This window comes from Podarcis raffonei, chromosome 9 (genome assembly GCF_027172205.1).
Source record: "Podarcis raffonei isolate rPodRaf1 chromosome 9, rPodRaf1.pri, whole genome shotgun sequence".
Lineage (NCBI taxonomy): Eukaryota > Metazoa > Chordata > Lepidosauria > Squamata > Lacertidae > Podarcis > Podarcis raffonei.
Genome location: NC_070610.1, coordinates 41,013,662 through 41,030,394, shown reverse-complemented (window position 1 = coordinate 41,030,394; position 16,733 = coordinate 41,013,662). Strand labels below are relative to the sequence as shown.

General features: G+C 39.3%; 1 protein-coding gene across 6 annotated transcripts in view; it reads left to right on the top strand.

Moving 5' to 3' along the window:
* The window catches only part of TRIM2 (tripartite motif containing 2), a 50,583-nt gene extending 34,354 nt beyond the window's left edge, over positions 1-16,229 (top strand). For 5 of the 6 annotated variants that reach the window (XM_053403084.1, XM_053403085.1, XM_053403081.1 and 2 more), the window contains 9 exons: positions 216-367; positions 1,264-1,444; positions 2,305-3,028; positions 4,235-4,338; positions 4,621-4,788; positions 5,488-5,656; positions 7,258-7,328; positions 10,190-10,330; positions 11,779-16,229. In XM_053403084.1, coding sequence (XP_053259059.1) covers positions 216-367; positions 1,264-1,444; positions 2,305-3,028; positions 4,235-4,338; positions 4,621-4,788; positions 5,488-5,656; positions 7,258-7,328; positions 10,190-10,330; positions 11,779-11,931 — 1,863 coding nt within the window. In that variant the 3' untranslated portion in view covers positions 11,932-16,229. Of the gene's footprint in view, positions 1-215; positions 368-1,263; positions 1,445-2,304; positions 3,029-4,234; positions 4,339-4,620; positions 4,789-5,487; positions 5,657-7,257; positions 7,329-10,189; positions 10,331-11,778 lie in introns of those variants that run through there. The other variant, XM_053403087.1, reaches the window with a different exon arrangement.
* Positions 16,230-16,733: the final 504 nt, after the last annotated feature.

The window sequence follows — 16,733 nt, the reverse complement described above, 5'->3', positions numbered from 1 at the left end:
TTTTTTCCCAGCACAGGGCATTAGCAGAACAATCCAATGCGCATTTGTTCAAAAGCAAGCCCATGGAAGTCTGTGGGGCTAAGGCTGCAATCCTTGCCCTTCTTACCTGGGAATTCAATAGGGCTTGTATCTGAGTAGACAGGCTCAGTATTCAAAATGGTGTGTCTCTATTTGGAAAAACTGCTGATAGTCACACTCTCCCTCTCTGTAATCAGCTGATGGAATTTTACTGCCAGTCTTGTGAGACAGCCATGTGCCGGGAATGTACAGAAGGCGAGCATGCAGAGCACCCCACAGTACCTCTCAAAGATGTAGTAGAACAACACAAGGCTTCGCTTCAAGCACAGCTAGATGCTGTCAACAAAAGGTATGGAACTTCTTCTGCAATGTGCATGCTTTAACACACAGTGTGGTAGGAGTAGCCCCGACCTCACACCCCAGACATTGTCACCTGCTCTCTCTGCTCTGAGATCTCCAAGGGAGGGGTTCTTCCCAGGGTCCTCTGCTTTCCAAGGCAGCCAGTCTGCTTTCCAAGGCAGAATACAGTGGTACCTCGGTTTTCGAATGTCTCAAAAGTTGAACATTTTGGTTTTCGACTGCCGAAAACCGAAAAGTAAATGCATCCATTTCCGAATGCGCCTCAGAAGTCAAATGGCTTCCACTGAGTGTTTCTCAATTTTCTCAATTAAATTTGCAGACCGCCTTCGGTTTTCAAATGTTTTGGAAGTCGAACTGTCTTCCAGAACGGATTACGTTCAAAAACCGAGGTACCACTGTAGAGAGAACTATATACAGTGGTACCTCAGGTTAAGTACTTAATTCGTTCCGGAGATCCGTTCTTAACCTGAAACTGTTCTTAACCTGAAGCACCAATTTAGCTAATGGGGCCTCCTGCTGCCTCCATGCTGCAGAAGCACGATTTCTGTTCTTATCCTGAAGCAAAGTTCTTAACCTGAAGCACTATTTCTGGGTTAGTGGAGTCTGTAACCTGAAGCGTATGTAACCTGAGGTACCATTGTAACTATGTTATATAAAGAATTTCAAAAGGGGTGCCTGAGCTTGCTTTCTCTTGCCTCTTTCCCCATCCTTTTCCTTGTGCTATAAAGTCTCTGTAACAGAATTCTTCTAAGAAACACTTGAAATCTGATTTGTATCTTTATCCCATTGTAATCACCAAGAATAAAAATCTTGTTGCATGATTTCACAAGGAAAAACTATGGCAATTCTATTTCAAACAGCACTTGTGATTTACGATTCCAACAGGCTTCCAGAGATAGATACAGCACTTCATTTCCTATCTGAAATTATACATCAGCTGACCAACCAAAAGACCAGCATCGTAGATGACATTCATTCCACTTTTGATGAACTCCAGAAGACTTTAAATGTCCGCAAGAGTGTGTTGCTCATGGAATTGGAAGTGAATTATGGCCTTAAACATAAAGTAAGACCCTTGTTCTTTTCAGTCATATTTTATTTCATTTGTTGGGTGATGCTGCTGGGAGAAACAATGTCTGAAATCTAATCTTTAGCTGAGAGAGAGGCTAGGAAATGGCATGTTTGCCATGTAAGGTTAATTGGGAACACAATTAATTCAGCACATCCTTGAACAAATTCATTTTATCCAACAAAATTCCCTTACAAAAATGCAGAAGTGATATGTAACACTTGAGTCAGAGATATATTTTTAATTGTTACGATTTTTTTATTAAAAAAACAAAAACTATGGCAACAACAACTTTATATTGCATCATTGTTTCATAGTTATTGGTTGTATTTTCATTTTTTACTTTTCTTTTCTGGATGTTATTAGTCAAATAGTTGTAAAAATCTTATAAAAGCTAAGTGTCCCTATCTTGGGGAGTGGAGGAAATACAGTGTTCTGGGTGTTTTCCATATATCCTCATATGAAAAAGTTTATCTGTCTTCAGTTTGGCCCAAGGCTTGTTCATGTAATACAAAAATACAACAACAGTTTAGTTTTATGTCAAAATAATGTCATGAACAAAAGCTCTCCAAACTGGAAGCTTTTTTTAAAAAAAAAATCATCCAAGAGAACTTAGCACTTATTTGATCAATGCTATTCATGTGTTTTGTTTTGTTTTGTTTTGTTTTGTTTTGTTTTGTTTTGTTTTGTTTTGTTTTGTTTTGTTTTAATAGAGCCCAACAAATTTTCTGCAACATTATTCCGTTCAAGGTCATACCTCTACATTTCCCATGATAGGTGGGAATTCATTTATTTATTTTTTGGGCTACTTGGTTTAAAACTCAAATCTATATAACCACAGCATTCTGTCTATCCAGGTCCTGCAGACTCAGCTTGATAGCCTATTGGAAGGACAGGAAAACATAAAGAGTTGTAGCAACTTTACAGCCCAAGCACTCAACCATGGAACCGAGACGGAAGTCTTGCTTGTTAAGAAGCAGATGAGCGATAAGCTGAACGAGCTGGCTGTCCGCGACTTCCCACTGCAGCCTCGTGAGAATGATCAACTGGACTTCATAGTGGAAACGGATGGGCTGAAGAAGTCCATTCATAATCTTGGTACTATTTTAACCACAAATGCTGTTGCTTCTGAAACAGTGGCCACGGGTGAAGGACTGAAGCAGACGGTGATAGGACAGCCGATGTCGGTCACCATCACTACCAAGGACAAGGATGGTGAGCTCTGTAAATCTGGGAATGCTTACCTCACGGCTGAGCTCAGCACGCCTGATGGGAGTGTGGCGGACGGAGAAATACTTGACAATAAAAATGGCACTTACGAATTTTTGTATACTGTCCAGAAAGAAGGGGACTTTACCCTTTCCTTGAGACTCTATGATCAGCATATCAGGGGCAGCCCGTTCAAACTCAAGGTAATCAGGTCGGCCGATGTGTCCCCTACCACCGAAGGAGTTAAGAGGCGTGTGAAGTCTCCTGGCAGTGGACATGTGAAGCAGAAAGCTGTGAAAAGACCAGCTAGTATGTACAGCACTGGCAAAAGGAAAGAGAATCCCATTGAAGATGACCTGATCTTCAGAGTAGGTATGGAGTGCTTTGCCTTCTAAATTATTTGGATTGCAATGTCCAGCTGCAAACAGAGTGTGTGAAACTGTATTGTTTTGGGATAAATGTCAACACTAAGTAGGAGAGAAGAACCTGTGGCACTCAAGCAATTGTTGGACTCCGGTTCCTATCAGCTGCAACCAGCATGACCAAATGATGGAAGCTGTAGTCCAGCAACCTTTGGAGGGTCCTTGGTTTCCCATCCCTGCCATAGGATATTATCTAGCTCAGAGGTGTTGGTTGATCGATGGATATTCATTTGAATGAAAAGTGGCATAGACATGCATAGTGGCCTACAAGCAATAAATAACAACAACACAATAAAACATAATAGCACATCACAGATGCAGTGTGAATCATATAAAATAATTAACAAATCATCAATAAAACAGATGCAATCTACAAAACGCTGCTCACAAAACATCAACTAAAAAAGAAGCTGAACATCAAAATTACAGCAAAAGTCATATAATTAACAAATCAGTATGGCTTTTGTAATCTGTAAAACAATACTAACAACATTAAAAAATAGCAACAAAAAGCACTGTTAAGTTCATACACACACTCTTCATGTTCCCCCAAAATCATAATCTCACTCTATTTAATTTGTTAAAACACACATAATATTGTTAAGCTTGTTGTAAGTGAGCCTTAGTCCTACTGTAGTTGGACTTTCCTAACTAGATGGCTCTCCCTCTAATTTTCTGTGCCAAAAATATTGTATTTAGTAATTGTTGTATGCACTTCTGGGTGGGGGAATCACCCCATCTATATTGCTTATGGAGTTCATAATTCAAAAACAATATTTCTGTCACAAGACTGCCTGTTTATCTCATCCCTCAAAGGCGTATTCCAAAACCTTATTATCTTGAAAGGCAGCTGGAATTCCCTCTTGGACACAGAAGTCCCTGCCCATAGTGGGGGAGAAAGGAGAGAGCAACACACTCAGCTCCCCCAGAGTCCTAGACACCCCTGTTCTGGAGATTGTGGACCTTCCCCTGTTGATCTTTATATTGTATATTCATGATAATGGTTTATTTTCTCTACCCCAACCATTGTGAAGCCCCTTTCCATGTAATACAACTAGACTCCTAATGATGAAACTGCTGATTGGACCTAGAGAGTTTTTGCAGCCATGTACATAACTTCTTCCCTAATTGTTTTTATATGTACATCTCCTTTTAGGTACCAAAGGGAGAAACAAAGGGGAGTTTACAAATCTTCAGGGAGTAGCTGCATCTACAAATGGAAAAATATTAATAGCGGACAGCAATAATCAGTGTGTGCAGGTATGCTCGTTTTTCTTCTCTTTACCCATAATGGATTGTTTTGGAAAGATACAGTACTGATCAAATGCGGAAAAGAAACATGTTCTCTGAAGTGTCAAGATTATAAGATCTTGATAGTGAAGGATTCATAATTACTTCTGCGTTAAGTTCACGTAATGACTCAAATGCCACTTTCCCGTTAAAAATTCATTCATTTATTTAAATCTGCACCCCACCTTTAATCTCATGGATGTGTATACATGGATACATCTTATGTGAAAAAACTATTTTTGAAAATTACAGATATTTTCCACTGATGGCCAGTTCAAGAGTCGTTTTGGTATCCGGGGAAGGTCCCCTGGTCAGTTGCAGCGGCCTACGGGAGTGGCTGTGCATCCTTGTGGTGACATCATTATTGCCGACTATGACAATAAGTGGGTTAGCATATTCTCCTCTGATGGAAAATTTAAGGTAAGTACAAATAAAAAAATACAAGGAAACTCACCGCCATTTTAAAATTAATAGTTTGGTAAACCAATGATTTTTCTGAAGGCTTGGGGAATTGATTCTGTAGTTCTTGATTGAAGAACTAACTTGGTGATGAGGGAAAGGATGGACAAATTCATGCAGATGAAATTATTTTGTTTGTTCTGAGATGGAAGGAAGGGTGGGGTGGGGGGAAGACGCTAAACATTTGCCCTGGTATTGACTTAAAATCATACAGGGTGGGAATCTCATTCCGTTCTGGGCAACCTTCTGAGTGCCAGAAACAGAAGTGGATAATGTAACCAATATACATTTTTACCTATGTACACTAGGACACTTTCTACAACACTCTCATAGCCCTCTCTGCTTCCATCCAGGCCCACAAGAGTCATTAACGGAGATCACGGTTGCATTTTAACCAGGCAAAAAAACAGGGTGCAAAAGCAGGGATAGTAAGTGTTGTGGCCTGAGGGGATTTCAGAGGGCCAAACAGAGAGGCATGAGGATCCCCACTCCCGATATAGATCACAATGAAAGTCATTACTACCAATCTCTTGCACTAATTTACTACAGAATCTTCTCCCAAGTATGAATAGTGGCAACGCTAAAAACCCAGAGAACATTACAGCAGTCCAAATGTGTGTATGTCTGAAGCAACTTTAATCTCTTTCTTTGCTCCTATAGACAAAAATTGGATCTGGAAAGCTCATGGGACCAAAAGGTGTTTCTGTGGATCGCAATGGGCACATCATTGTGGTGGACAACAAAGCATGTTGTGTGTTTATCTTCCAGCCAAATGGAAAAATAGTAACCAGGTTTGGAAGCCGAGGCAATGGAGATAAGCAGTTTGCAGGTATCAGTTGCTGTCTAAAATGCATTTTCTTTTATCCAGATCGTGTGTGTGTATTTGAGCATGCTGAAAAAGCATCACTCTAACATCACCACAGTAAGCAAGACACAATAAGTAGACTGTAGTCCATTAGTGCTGTCACACATCCATAATTTCCTGGACATCGCCAAAATTTTGACAGCTTTGACAAAAAAAGGTCAACAACATTTTGAAATATGGCAACCCTCTAGTCCAGGCATGTCCAAAGTCCTAATCCAGCCCACCGGTCGGTTTAATCCAGCCCCTGTGGTAGTCTATTTCCTGGGGTAAAATCCTAATAAAAAAAAAACCCTTGAGAATTTCAATATTAAAAAAAGAACAACAACTTTCAACTTTGGTCGGCTCTCACAGCCCTTTACTTCATCAAATCTGGCCCTATTTGAAAAATGTTTGGACACCACTGCTCTAGTCCATGAACAATTATGTTGTAATAAACACATACAGCTTTATTGTGGTCCTTATACCCAAAATACACAGCACAAAAATAGTATATAAATTTGTTTGTCATGAGACTGTTGTATTTGCTTTACTAAACTTGAGACATACAATTGCTTTTTCTTTTTTTAAAAAGGTACTACAGGGGCTCAGTAAACACATGGGTTGAGGGCACACCATACATTTAAAGTACATTATTTTCCTTAAATACTAATGGGAACTGCAGTTTATTAAGGATGCTGGGAATTGTAGCTATGTGGGGGGTAAGCTGCTTTTCCCAAACAGTCTTGGGAACTGTAATTCTTTCTTCCCCCCCCCCCCCATTTTATTAATATGGATTTTCAAGATAGCTTGCAAAGGAGAACCATAAAACAAATATAAAACAGATCAGAAATATCAGCAACAAAAACTATTATTGCAGCAACAGTAAAAATACAAAAAGCAGCAGATATAAAATCAGTGAAAACCCTGAAATGTGGGCGTAATTTTCACTCTAGTTGTTCCTTAGGCCTTTGGGGTGAGGGGAAGCAGTCTTTCAGGAACAACAAAACTCCTCTGGTCTGACTCCTGTGGCTTGCTGATCATGTCACGTTTTAAGACAGAGGGAGTCAATGTGATGATCTCCACATCTGGCTAGACCCCAATTCCCATCAGCCCCAGCCAGCATGACCAAGAACAAGAAGCATGCTCACTTGCAGATGTTAAACAAATTTTAAGTAGTCTATTGTTCAACTTGAAAGTTGTACTAAACATTTAGTGGATGGAAACCAGTCAAACTGGTTTTGAAGCTGGCCAGATAGAAACCTTTTTATTTATTGTTCTCTAGAGTACTTGTACTGTGCCCAAGTTCATAATTTTATTGAGTTCATAGCTGATTATGTTCTTCTTCAGCCATTAACATGTGATAGTGAATGCAGCAACATGTAGAGTTCAAAATGGAACCTTAAAGCACCACCTGGTGCTGCCTTTTCCAGAGCCACCTCCAATCAGGCATGCTGCTAGCGCATTGGTCCACATCAACCATTTTGATCAGAACCCACATACAAACTGCTACTTCACATGGATTGAAATATTGTTGTCATGATTTATCTTTCTTCCTGCATTGAACTTCCTTCCTTCCATTATCGCAGGGCCTCATTTTGCAGCCGTCAACCACAATAATGAAATTATTATTACCGATTTCCACAACCACTCGGTCAAGGTACGATGCTGTTACTTCTTCATAAAATATAAAATCCCATTGATAATGCATTGAAGCTGTTACTCCCAATATGTAGTTAAATTCACAGGTGTTCTGCATCAGCCAACAAGAAATAATTGTTTACATTTAGAAGTGGGGAAATACTTGGATTAAGTCTCTTGCTTTGCTCTTTTAAAATAAAGCTGTGTATGTTCTTTTAAATTGGTTCAAGAAGTATGAAGTTGGATCTCTAGAAAGGAGCTCTTGGAGTCTTTTCACACCATCATTTTGAAATGCTAGTTGTCCCCTGGAGAAAGTTACTCTTGTGCCAAGTATTCAGGATACTCTGGGTCACTTAACTTAATTGCAAAATTACTACATAGAAGTAAGCCATATGTGCCATTGGCTGCATAGGAAGCTACATTATACAAAGCTGGAATGAGGAATTTGATGGACCCTGTCCATCTACTGCAAATCACCCAGAGATCTACCAATAGATCTCAGTCTGCCTTCTGCCCACCCTGCACTCAGTGACCATTGCTACACCCTACAGAAGCCATACAGAGACCTTTCCAAGTGGGTTCTGTGATAAAAGTAATGTGTAGAACAAAGCTAAGAGCAGCAGGAAGGCACAAGTCCCACGTGGGCAAGTGAAATGTGGCTTGGGCTATTATAGGGCTTCTTTCAATCTACATACAGCTGAGAAGTATAACTCTTAAGTTGGAGCCAAATGGGCAATTTTGAATTGAGACTGTTTTTCATAGGCTTCTGGTATTAGGCAGGAAATAACTGTTCCTGTGGTTTTGGATTACAATTAAGGAAGCAAGACCACAGGGGAGACCCTAAGTAGATTGTTGGCAGAGTTTAGCAGCAGGGGGGAGCTCCTATTTTAATAAACATACACCCTGAGAAGCAGCAATTGTTCAGCAATGCAGGATTTCCTAATGACAACAGAGGTTTTCAGTTCTATGGCCAGGCTCTGGCAAACAAGGAAATAAAATACAGTATGTTAGAAATCTGACTGAAAATGGGGAAGAAATTTCATTGCCATCCTGCTAATAAAATGGAAGGGAACTCAAAACCGATCTGGATTAAGCTCCTGGTTCCAAAGGTACGGCCCAGCACATGGTTTTCAAAATACACTGTGGCCAGGATTGTAGCTAACATCCTCCCTTCCTTCTGGCTTCCCCAGCGATACTGAAATGGGCAAGGGCAACTTTCCAAACCTTTCTCTGTAATTGTTGTGGCCTTGCAGCTCAGGGAATATTTTCGACACACTGATTTGTAGTATAACTAGAAAACGGCCTTGACCTTCTGCTAACTCCTACGTAAATGTTGCCACATTTCATTTACACAGGACAGTCTACTATGTATCATACCCAAAAATACAAGGAAATGGAAGCATGCAAATATAATTTTATTGAAAAGCATGGATTGTATTATAAAGTTGTCATGAAGCCAAGCTTTCATGCATACTTATGGTTCTGTGTGTATGTAAAAAACAAACATATATAAATTGCTAGGAAAGCAAATCCTCCCCCCCCCCTTCAGCTCTCCATGCGTGGGAATGTTACTGATTACAGTGAAAGGAAACCCCCACATGGGAGGGAGGATGCACTAGGAAATTGGATTTGGGGCTCTTGTTTAAAAATGGGCATACATGACATTAATTCTGTAATACTGGGCATCACACACTTTCAATTTTTGGAACTGAAAAAAAATGTTTGCATGATGGGACTTCTAGTTTCTCTTCCCACCCTCCAGGCCCCCGAACACCTCCCCAACCCTCCAGAACAGATGTTGGGAGCATACAGAGGGCTGTTGGGAAGAGGAGAATAAGAAGGAACTGCATTGCACAAATGACTATGTAATGCTAACCATGGTTTAGCACTATGGACATGAGTTGGAGTGAGCATGAGTGGCTTGTATGCCCACCCTCTTCATATGCAGTTGGGAGGAGGACTTTGGCAGCTTTACTTTCCCAAATTGGGTTGCCCTTGTGTGCAAACCAAAGATAGTGGTTGATAACTAATTCTGGCCTGTTTCAAAACAAGCCAGCTACAAACTCTGCTCCTTTGAAGCTGGCTTCTTAAATTAACCTGGGTGCTCCCCACCCTCATTGAATCACCATCGTTGGTTTGCTTGCAATGATAAGATTAGGAGAAAGTGAAAATCAATTCTGATGGAAACCCACTCTCCCAGCCACACAGAAGGAGGGAAGGGGAGAATGCATGAATTTGAGTGACTATGGCTTATTCCTGCTTGTGCCTGCAATACCAAACAATGGCTTGCTGCTACATGTGACCTGCTCCAGAGATGTGCAGTGCAATCCTATATGTGTTTGCAATAGGATCCTGTTACAGAAAAACAAAAAATGATTTTTGTGTGTGTGAGAATAATTTCTTCTTGCAAGCAAATCATGAACTGTAACCAGGGTTTGTTTGTGGCTTACCACACATGCTTTGTTTGGGAGAGATAAGCAATGAGTCTGGGTTCAGAAGCCACCATGGCTTAGCTCCCAGTAGAACAGCAACAGTAGACTTAAGACCCTTGTTTGTTCAGCTAGGCCATTGTGTGTCAGCAGCTTAGGATGGCTTTAATATTTTAGGCTTTACAAAACAACAACTTGCTGGTTCCTTCTTGCACAGATTGCTATAATTTTCTTCTGCAGACAGTACTGTCATTTTTGGTTGGTTTAACTATACTTTTGTCTCTGACTTGGTTTCTTCCTGTTGCCTCAGAAAGGGAATGTTTGTCTTCCATTAAGTTTTGATTTATACGTCTGAGGATGATAACTATTTAGTTTTGGCTTTAGGCTCTTAACCATCATCATCAAGTACTATATAATTTGTGTCTTGATTTATTTTTTTTAATTTATTCAGGTATTTAACCAGGAAGGTGAATTCATGTTGAAATTTGGATCTAATGGAGAAGGGAATGGACAGTTCAACGCTCCAACAGGAGTAGCTGTAGATTCTAATGGAAATATTATTGTAGCAGACTGGGGAAACAGTCGAATACAGGTGAACAAGTGATTTTTAAGTCAGTTGGCTCAGTATTATGTATGTTGTTTGGATGGGGATGTTTCCTCATCTTCGGGTCCAAGCATCCCATCTCCAAAATGTTCAACACAGTCTCTTGCATATTTACGAATTAAGTAAGAGTCCCATTGACTTTCCAACTCAGTCTTCCTCTGAGATAAGCATTGCACCTTATTGAGAGAAAATATCAATGAGTAATGGAGTAGCTGTGTAGTTAAGGGAAGGGGAACTTGTGGCTCTTCAGCTGGTAAGAAGCATATGTCAGGATTAAAGGTGTGCCCATGTTAGGATCTAAACACATCCTTCTGAGAGGAGTGGAAACCCCAATGCATTGTCTGAATGCATGATTATATTACCCTTTATCTCCCCTTGTACCCAATAAAAGGACTCACACACAAGATCTGAATTAAAGAGTGATTTAACATAAGGGGAATGCCAGCCTGTACGTTAGGAAAGAATTCTAAAATAAACCTCTAAGTCTTAACAAGCATAACCTGAGTCCAGGTTCTTATTTCTAAGAACCCCAAGCCTCTAAACACAACAGCAGCAAGAAGTGTTTCCTGTTCTAACCTGGTAGCAGAGAACTAGATAGGGCAGAGCATAGATAATAGATTGATTCAATTTAAAATACTTGGATGTTTTGCGTTTCAGGACAAAACCCTCCTAAGGCAATTTACAAAAGATAATTACTCCATAAACCAACTTCTAATATACCTATAAAACCCAATTACAGAAAAACTTAAGAACAACAGCAGCTGTTTCAAGCAATTTAGTACCCAACCCAGGGCACTTTTAAGAGAATGGAGTTCAAAACAGTTTTTTTTAATTTATATTAAGATGGGCCATACGTACTGGGAGAGAATTCCAAGGTTATTTGGGCCACTGTTGAAAAGGCTCTGTCTCTGATGCCCACCAGTCTGGTAGCTCTTAAATGCAGGTCTGAGAGTTTTCTATGGGTGCAGACAGCCCTTCAGGTAACCTGTTCCCAAAATGTTTAGAGCTTTAAAGAGCAATGCCAGTGCTTTAAATTGAGCCTGAAAATGATTAGAAAGTATTGGTGTGTCTATGCTCTGAGCCTAGGTCCCAGCAAGCATCCTTGCAGCTGCATTCCTGTTGTTGTTGTTGTTGTTGCTGCTGTTGTTGTTGTTGTTGTTATACCCGCCCATCTCACTGGGTTTCCCCAGCCACTCTGGGTGGCTGCGAACTATCTCTAAATACAGCCTCAGGCAGATTAAATTATGTCAATCTAGTCTGGGTGTGACCATGGCAGACTTTCAGCAGATAGGGTTGTAGCTGGTGACTTTGCCACCTTCTATAATTCTATTTACTTCATGTGAATCTGCGTGGCTGCCTGCATTTATGCATATTAGCTTCTAGGTATCCACAGTTCACTGTCTTTGGCTGACATTCTCTCTTTGCCTTTTTTGCAGGTTTTTGATGGGAGTGGATCCTTTTTATCCTATATTAATACATCCGCAGATCCACTTTATGGTCCCCAAGGTTTGGCCCTTACTTCAGATGGTCATGTTGTCGTTGCAGACTCTGGCAATCACTGCTTCAAAGTCTATCGATACTTACAGTAACAACTGCAGCAGCTCCTGCTCAAGAAGTTACTAGCCTCTGAGGGCCAACATAGATCTTTTTGTGTGTGTAGGATGTCTACTTCTTAAATATTTCAATTTTAATACTGAAGGAGTCTCCAGTTTTTGGTTTTTTTTAATTTCCAAACCTACCTTGTTTACATAGGACTTGCACCTCATACGTTACGCACTGAACTGATTATAAGGATTAATAAATAAGACCCTCTTCCCTCCCCACCGAATTTAGAGACAATGGGATACTAGACATGTGAACTGCAGCTTGTAGATCAGGCGTTCATGTAATTGACTGGGGGGGGGGTTGAGGTTCTGAAGGAGGGAAAAGAATTTTAAAAGCAACATGATCTAAAGCGTTTATTTAACATGTGAATGGGAGCACTTGTTTAAAGCTTCCATTTTTGGAAATTGTTACTGTAGAGCATTATTTAACCCAGCAGGAAGTCTGGGAGTCTTCTAGATCGCATAGCGCTAGTAAGTATTACACTTGTAACATTCTTCAGTCTTAGTAACTGTAATGAGTAGTTTCTTTTAGTAAAGAGATATGGTTAGCCCTTCCTGTCAGACCTCACACAGCTTAACTTCTAGCACTACAAAAATCAATGCAAACTTCTTGCCCTCTGTGGGATTGATGTACATGTTTATCAATTTTCCTACTGCTCAGTGTGTGTTGTAGGGATTTTTCCGGAAGCCTGAAACTTCTAAAAAGCTATGGGAATATATTCCAATAGGGATAGATTACTGCTGGCACTTCATAAAATCAGTTTCCTATTAGCGCTGTACTGATTCATTAGAAAGTTAATTGCCGTTATGTCAACCTCGCTAGCTTCACACCTGACACCCGTGTTTCAGACAGGTTCTTGCTATGGTTTATGAAAGCAATCTGCTTTGTTCCAATTGCCCATTTTCACATAGGATAATAAGCCACACATGTACCACATCTGAGGGCCTGCCTTGTGCAACCAAAGGAGAGTTTGGTGGTCGACAGTTTTTTTTGTTTGTTTGTTTCATTTTGGGTAAAACCAAGGGTTACCAAAGCAGGTGTGCATTTGTTTGAATTCCAGAAAGACGGAGCACCAGAATTAATTGAACAAGTCTTGGAAGATCCTTATGAGTGCGAGAGTGTTCTACAGAGGGGTTTAAAAAACTGTTCATGACTTCCTCCCTCATATGCGCATGTAGTGTGGGGAACAAAAGAACAAGGAGCATAAATGTAGGTGATAACAAACAGGAATGTGCATAACCCTGTGTATGAGAGAATGTTCTGAAAGGGTCTATTTCCCTCTCTTCCCCTTCCCACATACAAGTCTTGCAACTTATAATTATCAGATTCACCTCAGTGCTTGCAATGTGTTTTCTCCTTTTGCTTAAGTTATTTCCATCAAATACACTTTTGCCTACGTTGTTACATCAAGTGAGAAAAATACATTTTACAGCAGTGTGGGGGTCATGAATTGCCTCCGGCCTTACGCAAGAAGATTCCTGATGGTGTGGTTCGTGAATCCCAAATTTTACGTTTTTCTTCTTGATCTTTAGTTTGACCTATCAGGGTGGAATCTTAATATCAGCCAGCCTGCACTTTTGGGGTGGGTAGAGCCTTAAAACATTTAAATAATGAGTACAATGAGAAGACTTGCAAAAATGAAGATTATTACCTACTTTGCCCACAATACAGTAACTAAAAAGTTGGTTGTTTTAAACTAAGGAATAGATAAGCACTGTTTAAAGGCTTTTACTCCTTCTCACTTACTGTTATAAAATAAACATCTTAAATGAGTAATGCTAAGAATCTAAATTTATGGTTCCTGGATTAATATTTTTGAGTGTCTGCAAAGGCAATAGACAGACACTGCATGCTATTAGTCTCAGACACTGAACCACCTTGAAACCTATTTAAATTCTTTGTGAAAAGGGATATCCTATTTACAATTTTATATGTATTTATTAAGCCATGCAAGCAGAAACAAAACAAAAAAAACCTTAAGCTGTCTCGTAATTGTTATTGAACTTTTAATATAAAGGAACTCACAAACTGTTAAGTATGTTATTACTATAGACGTAATTCACAACATATTGTCAAACCAATCTGGCTTAAAATTTTAGATGCTTATGCTTTTATAAACATGTTCTTGTGACAAAAGGAAATATTCACTTGAATGTTACTGTTCTTAGTTCGGCAATTTCTTAAACTGGATCTAGGAGCACAACTGTCCATCATGATACCTTCTCACTTCAAGTGAAGATCTGTGCTCACATCTCAATGGAATTTTTGTAGGCGCCCTTCCCAGTGAATTGTATTAGGGAAGCATCCAAACTTAAATTGTTATAAATTCACACTTGGAGACCATTTCATGCATGCGGACATTGTCCTTCAAATGCTTTCCTAAAGTAATTGTTCCTTAATCCTAGTAAATAATACCTTAGTAATGTTGTATGTACTACCAACTCAAATTTTAATTATTGCTTATTTCCTTTACAACAAAGCTAACATATGTTAAGGGTAATGTGGCCTTTCCCTCAATATCTAACTTTTTTTTTTTAAAAGATCCTGGTTCTTCCTTGATGAATTGTTAAGATTTATAATCTGTTGGCGATGCACACTATTTACAAACTGGTGCTAGTCTGGACCATTGTTGAATTTCATGTTTTTGCCAGATGATATTTTGAAAGCTTAGCAACATCAGCTAACCGAGCAGGTGGCAAAATGAGCGTTTGAAAATTAGCTAGCAATAATCAAAATGTTTCTTGCTCACCAATTTCCAGTTGTTCACAATTGTTGCCCTTTACCTGGTTAGCTGATGGAAGAAATGAAAAAATAACCATTGTATAAATGTAACTTCTTTTTTTAAAGTCATTTTTGGGGGGCCGGGCAAACATTTGCCAGAATTACAGAGTTTACAAAGGCAGGGATAAGGCACCTGTGGCTCTGCTGATATTGTTGGACTCTTAACTTCGATCAGCCCCATGGGCCAGTGATCAGAGATGATGGAATCTGTATTGCAACATATGAAAGGCCACACATTCCCAATCCCTGATCTAAGGCATGACCCATCCCCACTTACACTGCCAAACCCACAGCCTAGGACACATCTGCACTACAGACTTAAAATGGATTGGTAGTAAAAGGTTGCCCCATGGTGTTTTTTTGGTGATTCTGGTTTATGTTTGCAGTGTCCATCTTCTGTCAAGTGGTGCCCAAAGGTAGAGTAATAAGTAGTAAATGCATCACGAGCAGTGCAAGTACATGTGTTTAATTAAGGTAAACATTTGCTAAAAATAAGCCTAAAAATGTTGTCAGTTCATTTTTCAATAAACTTGCAAACTGTACATTGAATGATTTTTTTAAACTGTAAAAAAGGAAAACTGATAAATACTAGTAAAGTTTTTACACTGATTTAAAGTTTCAGCAAAGTAGCAAGAAAAATATTGTCTATTGTTGTTGTCCTTTGTAAACATTACAGGGCTTTCAACTTTACAGCTGATTTTTTTCTTTGATGACTAAGGATCTAGTGTTGCCATAATGAAAACAAGTGCCCATTAAGTTATGCTTGTTGTGTGAGGAAATGAATTTTTTAATTTTCTTTTTAATGGATGACAGTAAGAAACAAAATGTTAATGTCCATTGAAAATGCTGTTGAAGATGAACTGTGAGCAATGATTTTCAAGGTCTGTGTTTGGAGAATGTATGGGAGATGTTTGTATTTAGCATAGGATGATTCCAAAATGGTGGTAGTTTCCGATGAATGTACCACACTTAAGTGGATGTTTGTGAGCAACACAGCCTTAACCCTGGTGGTTTGCTTTCTTGCTTTATGACATGGGAATGTTCCATAATGTGCATCGCGTATTGTAATCTCCCTGCGCTAGAAACTGAATTGTTCAATATGTTGTACCTTTCCAGTCCTTGGAGTGAACGACTTTTTTTGTACATTCCAGCTTTGTAAGCCAGTTTCATGTTTTGTTTAAAGAATGCTATAAAGTCTTGCACTCTCTGAAAACGATGCTGAAGTATCTTAAGTCAATTTTTCTTTCTTTCCCACCACAGCCATGCACCCTCTCTTGTTGAGAAGAAATATAAACTATGTCTAGTTAAGGCTGAGGATGAAAGGTGTTCATTGAAGAGTGTTTGTGTGTAGGTTTAGCTTTGTGTATGCCATGGTATTTTAATGCTTTATCTAACAGAGAAAGCTGAAAAGAAAATACCTTGTGTTGGAACAATAGGAAAATTCAGTCAAATGTGTATCTTTTATCATGCACAAACCCCAGAAATAAAAATAAATGAATAATTTGTGTTTCCTTTTTTTTTTTTACAATGTTGTATTGATTTGTTTGAATTGCTTTGTTGAGCACTTCTTGTTAATAGGGCAGGAGAAGAATATGTACTGAAGAACATAATTTTATAACACATATACAAAGAAGCAGAGGGGAAGATATTCTAATGAACATTAGGTCATCTCCACACATACGTACACCCAAGGCATAGAGGGTGTGCTAAGATCCCAACTTCAGGCCCTGATATCCACATGTTCAATATGAAATTTGAAATAGGAGCTGTGAACTGGCTGAGAAACTGTGCTACCAGTGCACCTACTGGAGGTTTATATACGGTACATAGGAATTAAAATACAGTAAGTAGCTGATAGTGTTTTTATGTGTCCTGTTTGCCCAAGTAGCAAAAATTCTAGAAGAGTCCAGTTTTCTTTATAAGAGTAAAGTAGCACTTGAGACTTTTAGGATTACCATACTTTGTTGGTTTACCAATGTACAGGAAGCATGTAGTGGAAACAGAC